Source organism: Cataglyphis hispanica, chromosome 18, assembly GCF_021464435.1.
Source record: "Cataglyphis hispanica isolate Lineage 1 chromosome 18, ULB_Chis1_1.0, whole genome shotgun sequence".
NCBI classification, from domain to species: domain Eukaryota; kingdom Metazoa; phylum Arthropoda; class Insecta; order Hymenoptera; family Formicidae; genus Cataglyphis; species Cataglyphis hispanica.
Genome location: NC_065971.1, coordinates 747,309 through 759,962, shown reverse-complemented (window position 1 = coordinate 759,962; position 12,654 = coordinate 747,309). Strand labels below are relative to the sequence as shown.

General features: G+C 35.4%; 1 protein-coding gene across 1 annotated transcript in view; it reads right to left on the bottom strand.

Annotated features, from left to right (window-relative positions):
• Positions 1 to 313: 313 nt before the first annotated feature.
• LOC126856447 (uncharacterized) overlaps positions 314 to 12,654 on the bottom strand; it is a 54,872-nt gene continuing 42,531 nt past the window's right edge. The window contains exon 8 of the mRNA XM_050604949.1: positions 314 to 4,546. Within this exon, the coding sequence (XP_050460906.1) occupies positions 4,525 to 4,546 (22 nt within the window). The 3' untranslated portion in view covers positions 314 to 4,524. The remainder of the gene's footprint in view (positions 4,547 to 12,654) is intronic.

Below are 12,654 nucleotides of genomic sequence, written 5' to 3'. Positions count from 1 at the left end.
ACATCGCGATTTAATTATTCTTGTTCGAATTCCTGATAATTCAAGTTAGACTTTTCTGCTTGGAGGAATGATACGCGAAGAAATCAAACTTGCAAAAAAAATATGCTGCACTTACCTCAAAATGTGCTTATCAATAATTTGACTTTTTCTGCTGCAATATCTGACAAATATGAATTTTTAAATAAGAACTGGAAATGCATAATAATACATTTTGTAATAAAACATCAAATGCGATGATGTTTATAAATTTCGATATTAATGAAAATGTAAGCTTTCTATAAAAGGAGTTTCTTAAGCGCCGTTGATTAGCAGTATTACTTTATTTATATATGCATTGCGAAACACACTTAAAAATACATCAAATACACTGAATTTATAGACAATAATATTCGTATGCACCATTTTTCGCCTTTTTACCTTAAGCTGTTCTTTTGTTCGCATCACATTATCATAATCATCTTTCTTTCTCATCTTACAATCATTATCACTACTACTGCATTCCTTTCTGACACACAATATTTTTCCCACACGAGAATCGTTGAATAAATAATTACAACAGTCAAATTTATTAAAACGAATAAGTAAGTCGCATTAAATATATGCTAAAGTCTCCTTCCTTTAATTCCGAACCTTATTACAATCTGATTATACCAAACAAAACAAAAACACAATGTATCATTAAAATTTCATGCTTTTTATATCCTAGCAATATGTTTGATATTCATTATTTAATATCATTCACGAAAATAAAAAACAAAATCGATTGCAATCTTGCGATTCTATGCAAATCAAAATTGTATACTGACATATTAGTATTAATGTGTATTTTGTTTAGTTTTGTTTTTAAATAGAACTTCAAATAACATTATTCGTATAAGAATAACTTTGCAATCACATATACGCAATTGGCGAATAGACAATTATTTTTAGATAAATTATTCAAAGTATTTTAACATATATAGTATTTACTGTTATTAGAGGAACAGTTATTAGAGAAAGGTATCTCTCTCTCTCTCTCTCTCTCTCTCTCTGTCACGGTATGTTTTCCAAATAAACTCACAAAAACTTATTAACTATAGACCAACATTAAAAAAGAATCTTCTAGATCGGTCAATGAGTAATATTTGTATTTCGCAATCAAGATTTTTTCTTCTTTTTGCAAAAAGGCACATTGTAACAAGATAAAGTAGAACGATCCTCTTTATACACTAGATATTTCTATTAGTATATATACGTTAAGTATTAAATATTATTCTCCATCGATCGTTTCAGCTGTACGAAATAAGTGAGTCCTAAAAAAAGAAAAGGAAAAACAACAATCAACAATTACTTTTTTTTTTTAGAGAGCTGGCTTCACAGAAAATTAATCGCGAACTAGTCTCTCCATATATATATACTTATGCAAAAAATAGATATCACGTACGATAAATGTATGTATGTGCGTGTGTGTAGGCGCGTGCGAGCGCGCAGGTGTGTATGTGTACATGCATATATAAAGACTGAATTAATCGCTATCGCTGACACCAATAATCTTAATATTATACTTTATTATTCGCTTAAATATGCGTGTATATATCCACATGGTGCAAATATATTCTTATCTATGCAAAAAGATGCATATTTTTAACAAATACATCTATAGGATATCGATTACATTATAATTAAGACTAATTTTATTTAAAAAAATATGGCGTCAATACGTAAAGTTTGCAAGATTGAGAGCGAATCTGCTATGAGCAATTCGCGTAGCACCTAACATTCGTGAAATTGTCGAATATCTAAAATTGTGTACCTTATCAAAAGTATATTAAACGGTCGACAAATGTGTAGGAATTTCCTCCTGCGAAACATACGAACATTAATAAACAAAGTACAAGGCGTGCGATACATCATGGCAAAGTACATTTTATCAAATAAAAATATTAACTTCTGATTAATTAAATTATCAGTTAAATATAAATAAAAATCTTTCCTTCAATAGAATTTCTCGAATGCTCCACGAACGAGAAAAAAAAAAAAATCACCGAGTTTCAAAATAAAACCATATCATTAATATAATTATTTTAATTAACAGTTTGACGATTTAATTGTAATTATTTGAAACTCTCTTCGTAAAAACAAACAAAAACTTATTCTTTTTATTTTAGTTTCCCTCTCTCTTTCTCTGTATATCAATTAAGATTATCGGAAAATTATGAATAATCATTCGGTTTCAAAATTATTCAATTTTTCTCTGCAATATTCTTTTTTTGACAGAGGAGATGAATGTTATATGTCTTTTAGCCAGATAACTTCACATATTGGGCGTGATGCTTTGTAAAACGCGCGCGCAAATCTATTCGTACATACTTATTGTTACCCGAGAGACGAGCGAACATATGCATACAAATACATGAGTCAATATGCTCGCCACAGACAAACATATTGTACACGCACGCGAGCGTAAATGCACGCGAGTTTGTACGTCGTCTTCTGCGACTGCTGTTAATGCTTCCCCATTTCGAGGCATTCTACGACGAATATAATGTGTCCAATGGATCCAGACCGAACAAATAGGAACAATTAAGAATGATTTAAGAATATTAAGAAGAGAAAATTAAAGATTAAGAATATTAGTGAATGAGCATAAAAGAGCATTAACATAAAGGGAGGTGAAAACAAAAAATTAATTAAAGTTTATTCGGCAATGTCGAAGTTTTTCTCATGCAACAAATGAGCATTTGTTGCATGAGAATCATTTACTTCGATTCGTTCCCTTAATATTCCCTTTAAAATGATAAAAAAGTTGCACTTTAATCGCGTTTCCACATATGTGATCTGGTGTCGAAGTGAACAAGATAAATTTTCGAGTAGGATCTCGTAGTTACAAAAGTGCACGAGATTAATACGTAAATTAATTTCTGTTACAAATTAAGCAAGACGATAAATTCGATGTAGCGCGGCGCGTATGAAACATAAATTCGTTTATACGGAAACAAGTCATCAAAATCTATAATATCCAATCTCAAACCAAATTGTTATTCGGAACGTATGTCAAATACGAAGCAAAAGAACCGGAGAGACAGAGGCAGAGATAAATAGATAGATAGATAGATAGATAGATAGATAGAAAGTGCGTGAGAGAGAGAGAGAGAGAGAGAGAGAGAGAGAGAGAGAGAGAGAGGAGAAGGAAGAAGAGGGAGACATTGAAAAAAAAGAAAAAAAAAACAAGCAAGAGATAATGAGATTACATATCGAAAAGAGTTTTTCGATGTTCTTATTTGTATATTAATGTACCGTGAGCTGGAATGACCAGTTTTTGAGCGGCTATTTTATTACACTTCATCGCACGACACATCGATTATCGTACGCGCGCAGAGATGCACTTGCATATAAACGGCAAGTTTTAATTATTGAGGGAACATAAGTGGCCGCTAAATCACTGAATACAGTACGAAAAAATAATTTTAATATATATAACGCGCGACATCTTATGATTAATGCTTGTCGCATTAATCATATAACTGCTTCGTTTCGCGATACTACTAAATTTAAAAAATTTGTTGTTGAGCATCGAATATGAGACATATCTCAGAAAGAAATACTCTGCTAGAAAAATATTACAAAAAAATCCATTATCCGCAGACTCTTAAATCCTAAATAATTAAACAAACTGCAAATATCTTACCGTCACTCACGCACATAGCTGCACGTTTCGTCACCATCCAGTAACATTTAACAATACGTGAATTGAGAAAACAATATTTGCGCTAACAATTAGTCGATATATATATGTGATACATCAATAAAGCAAAAAGCGTCAAAATCACCACAATTCGTCGATTAATTCGACCAGTGCTGCCGCACTATCGCGGTCGTCATTGATGTCCGGTTTTTCGCACGCATTGCATTGACAGAAATCTGCGAATAAAATTATGTTGCTCGCAATCAGATAGATTCTTTAGCGCGATTTGCTTTGACAGGTTTATAATCGTTCAGATGGAACGGTGAGCTTGCTGTCTTATTTCTCCCATTGTATTCTTGCTGCAAATTTAATATGAGCAGACGCGCAAAGAAAACACATGCAAATGTCAAAGGAGAACGAGTGATAAAGAAAGTTAAAAGCGCAATATATCGCGATCTCTCGTTCTCCAAAATCTTGCTTAATCAAACTTGCAAAGAAATCACTTGTAAAAAGATAACCGGAAATTTTTCGCCCACCGGAGAAACTTCCTATTAAACAATTGCGATTGCGGCACGACACAATCGAGACGATCAAGACTAATAAAGGACGGAAAACGTGTCTGAGAATGTCCCTCGAAACTGATACGGCGGCTTTCTCCTACACAAAAAGTATTCGATTTCGGTTATAAGTTGCTCGGTCCATCGAAAATACACAGCGATGTCGACGCCTCGAGATGTCCGAATCGATCTAGAAATAATTAAATTTGTTACAAGTCCAGCGCTCGTCTTACTAGCCGTCTTATCACTTCGGAGGCGACGCAATTTTCTTTGGATGTGACATGTTTTTCTCCTCGATTTGCTTCATTGACCATCGGTAATCGGTCTGAAAATGAAAATGAAAAAACATTTCATTATTTTAGAAGAAAATTTGCATCGTATACAAAATTCATTAATATACAAGTTTAATATTTCACAGTAGCCATAATATATATTTTATTTTTCTCGTTTTAATTAATTAAACCTAAAAATTATCGTCTCAACAATGTACACAATAAATAATGTATACGTAATAAACACGCAATATATATACTCGAATAAAAGAATGTTATTGATTTCTTACTATTCCTCATATAATTCTTTTTAATATTTTCTTATTATAATACTTTTGATTCTTATTAACATTTTGACAAAAGCTTGGTCATATTACTATTTTCTATTTTTATCTTTCGTATCATTTAAATACAATTTTTTTCGTATCATTTAACAAAGTTGTATCAAATTAATCCCCGCAATAGCAATTGTCATATTGCTTGCGATCATATTCGCAGAACGTAATTATGATAAACTATCTTATGCAATGAGTTTTACGCAATACATCATGCATTATTCTGCGCGTAGTTTCCGAGATCAGAAAACGTGACGCAATTCATATATATGATCTATTGAAAATGTAAAAAAAATCGATGCAATATGTAATTTATGTATTCCTTTCTGTCAAAAGTTTAATTATTTTTAAGCAAATAATAATTGTAATCTAATTATAATCACTTTTCAATTAACGAATATTTTAGCATAAAAAAGCATAATTACAAACTTGTTTCTATATCAGAAACATCGTTCACTTACATTTTTATGAAAAATATCTTCCTATAATTTTCCTTTCTTAAAAAAAAAAAAAAAAAAAGTTTGTCTCTTAAAAAATTATAATGTAGAAATAATTATTCTCTCTGTTAAAGTTGATATTAAAACGCAATTTAAAATTTAAACCAGTTGTTTGATGTAAACGATGGGAACACACTGATGTAGAAAGAAATGCCAAATTATCGAATACCAGAAAGCACCGGCTGGGAAACGAAGCCGAGGAGAAGTTAACGACCGTCGTGTCGACTTATCCGGCGGATATTAAATCGGGACATTTCTCATTCGAAAAGTTTTCTCGGAGAGACGAGCGACATGAAGAAACTTACCGCGATGCTCTAAAGATGCGTCAAATCACGAATGCGAGAGAAGATGGACAAACGGTACACGTCTTCCGTCGTAAACGAAATCTTCCACTACGAAACGGCGGTAAGAAAGAAAGGGACGGATAAGAAAGACAGAGGAGAACGATGGCAAGGAATAAGAGAGAAAGAGACGATCAGGATCCGCGAGGAAAGAGGAGGAGATATATTATGTTCGCCAAAGCAATGTTATACCGACTCGAGAACTGGCGAACTAGCCGACAGTAAAATCCATTTTATGTCTCCCTCGTAAAGCCAGTCAAATGAAACCCGGACTTAGTTTTCATACGTGCATCCATCACGGCGGACTCGGTTTCCTGCCCACCGCGGCGAAGAATCGTGACAGACTTTTTCAAAAGTCTAGACACATCGGTGCCTTGATCGGACATCAATCGGACAAACCAATTTTATTTGCTGAAAACCACTCCGTCGCAGCTTTTCCAATGACACGTTATCCGACGAGGCATTTTTGTTTTTTGTTCTTTTTCTTTTTACATGAACATCTTCAACATTGCTATATATAGGCAGAGAAATATTATCCGAAAAAATCGCGCAAAAGTTTTTTAAAAATACTATTCATTAAATTTCCTAAATCATATGTCTGTTAAATAATAGATTAAAATATAAATAAAATTAAGATAAATAAAATATTGTGTAGATACAAAGTAATCGGCGGTATCAGCGGGGTACAACCACATTGATAACAAAATTAAAAACCTGACGTAACCTGGCGTCGTATATTTCGATTGACTTCTATCTTATCTGAGAGATACACGAAACCGCGTAACTTGTAAACAAAGAGCAGTGCAAGATAGATACTAAAAAGCTTGACCAAGCAAAACATCGTCCGGTACTAAAAGCTGGTCGCATCGTAAAACACGTCCCGTAGACATAATGTCTCGAAAGCGTAGTAGCGATAAAGGCCCAATCCGCATCTTGTAGAATCGACTTTGAAAGGATCTTTCTTAGACACCGTGAACTTCTCTCCTCATGAAAAGGCATCGTTTTAATCGACTCTTTTGTTTGTCGATGTTACAACCATATCTAAAAGAGTCTAAAGTCATATTCGATAATATTAAGTCGTGATCCAACGAGAAGAATACATGAAAAACGGACGTGTTACAAAGTAGAAATCAAAACGACAGCATATAATTTCAAGAGAAATCTTAAATTGTTAAATCGGGTAACAGTGCAGAAAAAAATTACTTCGCAAAGACAAAATATATACCTAATAGAAGAAAGAAACGTCATTGGAAAGACCGACTGAATTATTTATTGCACGCGCGATGATCTGACATTAATCACCCGTCAACGTTTACACGGACTTAGCCAACGGTGCTCGAAATATTATTTCCACTCATAAAGCGATCCCCCTCTCGAACGATCGACGGTTACTTTGATGCAGCATTTCAGGGACGAGACCGGTGTTACGATGCTCCGCCGTCTCGGTCGTTTCGCAATACGTAGATTTCTTCCCGTCTCACTTTAGCTCGCGGATCTATGCCGGTATACTCGTTTTCATGGGACTTTAACCGTCTATGTCGCGGTCCTTTTTTACGAGGTTCGTCCGAGTGCCAGCCACTTTGTTAAGTACATGTATCTATATGACACGACGAGTGTAAGATCTACTTGCGTTAAGTGCGAGCCTTTAAGAGGAAATGTACGAGGACGGATTGCGAATGCACGAGAGCTAATATAGTCGTCGCACTTTTTCTTTACACACAAGTTCCTGAAGCACGATGACGAAATGCAGCTCACCATCTCGCACTGTAAATATGGAATTTTTTATGTCGATATATTATGCGACTCATTATATAGTCTCGTAAAAAGTATATTATGTATATAAACGATATATAGTCGAAAGAAAGAAGTAGAAAGAAATATTAATACGATTGCCCTGCGTAAATCGCACGTATATTATATATAATACGTTGTATAAAGTCACAATAAAATTCTGTTAAAAAAGTCTAAGACTGAAATATGTATGTAAAAGAATAAGTTTCAATATTGATAATAATAAAAGCTAAATATAATGATGTAATAATAGCCTAAAGGAAAAAAGTTTCGATCAGTCATCAGTATAATTCATGTTTTCGTTATTTTCAAAAGATATTCTCTCTCCTCCGAGATTGGAGTGTCTCGTAAAAATATGATTTACACAGCTATACCATCCCACCTCGAACAATCTCCTTATGTGATAATCTGCGTGTCGTCTCGTTCCATGCAACTTTCATCGACGATTTTCGGCCGCGGTTCGATCGAATTCGATCGATTCAACGAGTCACAAGAAAGAGAATTAATAAACAAAAATTATCGACAAAATGATTTTTAAATCTCTCGTGTGTTACATGGAAGAAATTTTTGACACTTTCAATTTAACGAAAAACAGCGAAAAAAATTTTAATTTACTTTACACTCGGCGGTCACTGCACGATTAAATTATATCGATCAAAGATCACTTGTTAAGATAATTTTTGTTATATTTTCAATGATTATATAATAATCACGGTTAATGCAGGGATGATATAAAATTTAAATCACTGATAAAATGTTTGATACAAAAATTTTCCTAATGCTAAGTTGAAGATTTTTGTTTTATAAAAACAATTGGTTATTAAGCGAATTTTCTTTCACTTCTTTTTCAATTTCGTGAAAAAATCTACATACGGTTCACATAATCGAAGAGAGAAGCTTTCATCGATGAAAATTCTCTATTCCAGGGAGTAATCCAGGCAGATTCCAAGACAAACAGTGACTGCTTGGAAAGTCGTAAACAAAAGGTCTGGAAGAGACTTCCAGGCACGTAGCTAAAGTGAAAACATTCGCGGCGGTTGCGGGGACGAGGTAGAGGGAAGTTTATCGTCTGCCAGTAAGTACTTTGCAGATTCTCACACCTTTACCCGTGCGTTACTACCCTTGACGAGGATTTAGGCGGGCAGGGGGGAGGGACCGTAAAATCACTGTGGATACTTGAAATAATATCTATCTACTCTAGTTTTAACGTTAGCAGTTCATTTCACTAGAATATTGGCCAATAAATGCTCGTGTCTTTTCGCACTTTCGCGTTCAGAGTTTTTATATTATTATTGTCTTTATATTAGAGCGGCAGTTTTTTTATATCTATTTCACATTTTCCATGTATATTTTTACGAATAAAATAAATTCTATCAAGCTCATATGTGTGAGGTATTTAACTGTACTAATTTTACATTTACAATAAAGAGAAAAAAATTATTAAAATGTATAATATGAATAATGGTATTCAACTTACATCGCAAATCAATAAAGAGCGGATTATAAGAATTAATAATTGCAATAATGATAAAAAGTTGCAATAATGATGAAAGATTAGACATTACATTTATAAAAACTTACTGTATACACGATTAACAATAAGATTTTACATGCTAAGAATACTGAAATGGCTCCTCTCGTTCACGTTCACAAATATAATCTATGACTATCATGTCAGCTACGCAAATGAATTGTTTATTAATTAGCGAGCGCAGATCGATAGGAGATAGCGCAATCACCTTCATTAAGAAGAAACGAGGTATCCTGAACGTGAATGTCTCCGCTCGCCATAGGTAGATACATCGTATTTTATAAAAGCCCGGTTGTATATTCGCGCGTATGACTTTAACTGTCGATGCCGACTTCGTCTGTATTTCTTCTCAAGTTTTACTGGCGCTAGGTCGACCGCTCCGAGCCGTAAACGTCAGTCCTCGCTAAAACTCCGCATGCCGGGTTGCCAAGTTCCTTCCTCAACCTTCTCTCTTAGTTGCCTTCTTCTTCTTCTTCTTTTCCTTTTCTCCGGCTCTTTTCGCCTTTCTCTTGCCTTCGAGCAACCTTCGTCTTCGGCGAACATCATGTGAACTTACGATTCTCTAGCCGCTGGCATGGTTGCTGGAGAAGAACGTCACTCTTGACGAAGAGAATCTACGAGAGAGGAGTCTGCAAAGGCAACCAACGCTCTCTTCGCATATTTCAAGAAAGAAAACCTCATTGCGGATTACATGATGCGAGTTATATCGTTCGCCTTGCGCTTTTCTACATCGCGTTAAACTCGCATCTATCGACTCTATCTCGGCAAACTGTGAATCATTGATAGTTAATAGTGGATAGTAAAAACATATCAGATCATCCTGCCTCGGCAAAGAGAAATGTTTCGCGATACAGGAGTGTAACCGGTCATTAGCCACAACCAATACGAATGCGCAAATGGCATTTTAAAAGTTCATGGACACAACTTATGCGCGCGTTCGCTGTAACTATTGCAATTCTAGGAATAGGTGAGAACTCCTTTTCGAGAAGTCTCTAGCAGGCGACCGAGCGAGGACGTTTTAGAGTCGACCGGAAGACGTCGGTACCCGTCGTCTCGAGGATTCATTAAGAATGCAATACGGCGGGTTTTTTTGCCGAGCAAGAGAACGGAGTGGGGAACCCGCGGTCGGTCGCTTTTAAAAAAGTTACGACGAGGTTTATGGGGGTTTAATTGTAGTCCGCGACTGTGGTTAGAAAGTAGTAAAACTCCTTTTGCCAGCGAAATCGTAGCCTGTTACACTGCTTAACGCTCTCCAGTTCCTGGTTACATATGAGAAGGACGATATGTGTATGTGATGAATGTGTTTGTGATGAGAAAGATGAAGAAGCCAAGGTGTTTTCGTAGCGTTGGCGCTGCTTATTATTGCTTTGTCTCGAATGGAACTGTGCCTTCATTTTCGGAAAGACTGACAGTCACTATCAAGGTCAGCGATATCGTCTCGGAGCAGATTCAATCGTTGACCGATCGTCATCAGTGATTTCGACGATGCGTCACGTCGATATAGACGAGAGATAATTGCGCAAAATTAACGCGTAATACAAATTATTTATAATTGACATCGCAGCAGGCAATAGTGCATAGGAATATAACGAATGAAAAGAATATTTGCTGTAAAAAGCATTTCCGTGAAAAAAAACGTAGCATCTCATTTCGGAATTTAATATACGTACGAAAACTTGGGAAACAAAAAAAAAAAGTACAGAAACTTTAAGCAAAAAAAATATTCCTGCAACGCTTACTACTTACTTTTATTTTTTACATTATGTTTCATATAACATCGATCTCATCCGAAACTATATATCATATCCGAACGGAAATTATTACTGATACAGTTTATTAGAACATGAGTGTTCTCAAATATCGGAATCGAATTGCGCAATATGCGTTCCAAAATTATAGCTCCTAGCGGATACTTATATTCGTAGCAACATGCTTTACGGACCATGACACGTCGCCGTTTCCTCTTGACACGTTTCCAGTAGATTTTCTGTATTCGCAGCCATAAATTCTGCTCACGAATTTAAACAATGATTGATTGATTTATGTCTTTAATTAAATTTACCGTATAAATATTAACTTTATTATTTTGTTTTGCGTCTTAGAATTAACACTGCACACCAGATAAAGATTGTGAGTTTCCTCGAAATTTCTTCCAGATTATTTTAACCCGATTATTTATTCAAAGAGAATAAAAAGTACTATAAATATTATATGATATTTCAATAAATTAGATTATTTTGTTATATTCCATCTAAAACGCGAAGAAACGGAATCATATTTGTAAACATTGCTCAGCGAGAATAGCTTGTATAAAATTTATAAAAAAAAATATATATATATATATAATATAAAAGTTCAAAAAACTAAACAAGACATAAATGTCTGCAATTATGAGAAATTAATTATCAATAGTGCGCAACATGATGACAATCACGTAGGTTCAAGAATTAGCGCGGATAAAAAATAATACCACGATTTCCTACGTTATTAGAATTTGCATTAAGGGCTTACTAATGATAGACGAGTTCTAGGGAAATCATTAGCATTTCGTGGAGGCATAGGACTCGACTTAGTCGCATAAAGTCTAGTGGTTTACCGCGCACGGAACAAAATGAGTGGGGGTGACTGTGGTGCGCGCCTCACTTACGACTTTGCGACGATGGAGAACGCAAAAGGGACGGTAAGAAGAACAAGAAAACAGTGACGATGATGACGAGGTAGGTGAAGGTAGTGTAAAAAAAGAGAAAAAAAAAATGAGCTGTAAAGCGAACCGCGTTTACGACCGTCGTTAAATTCGCTCTGACCGACCTGTCTGATTACATTGATGCTGCTTACTGTAAAAGCGGCACTAATCTTTCCGCCAAACGTTCGCGCAACTATTAGCGAGCGATCACAAATCCTTGTTCTCTTTGTTTACGCGATATTAAATTGACGAGGCCTCGATTTTTCTGAGTCGAGAAAGAGCATGTATTTTTTTTTTAAGCGTACAATTACTTTAATGAGTCTCTCGCACGCATCACAATTATCGATACTATTTTTCCGAATTAATTTACGATATAGAGAAAAATATTAAGAGAAATCGTGTATCGTATTTTATTCGTGAATGCATTTCGCAGATGCAAAAGATATAAGACGAGCGATATTGAGAAATGTAGCATCGTGTCTGATTGGTGGAGCGCAAAGTGACACGCGGATCTTGCAATTCACGTCGTGAAACATTCCAGCATCAACATATAACGGCCAACAGAAACGTCATCCGTGAAACGTCGTCGTGGCCTCTCGCCAGAAACGCTTATCGTTTACATTGAAAAGAAAAAGAAAAAAAAAGGAAGATGCGTACGCGAACTACATACCAACGAATTCCTCCTTCTCGCTTGGTCTCCACGATCGGCGCGGAGAGTGAAGTCCGACAAGGAGATCAATTTACTTTCAACAGCTCTAATCGTGGACTGGCAGCAATCAGTATGCCGAGATAGCCGACAAACCTCGCCGACGCTTTAATTACCGCTTCCATTTTCATATCTTGAGTATCGCCGCGCGGCGTTTAGCGAGCCGTACATTTTTACGTGGTCGTTTTACGACCAACCGTTACGCTGTTGCGATGTTGATGCCTTCTTGGTTCTAACGATGGAGTGCGTGCATTCAATAAATCTGGATTTCTTCAGT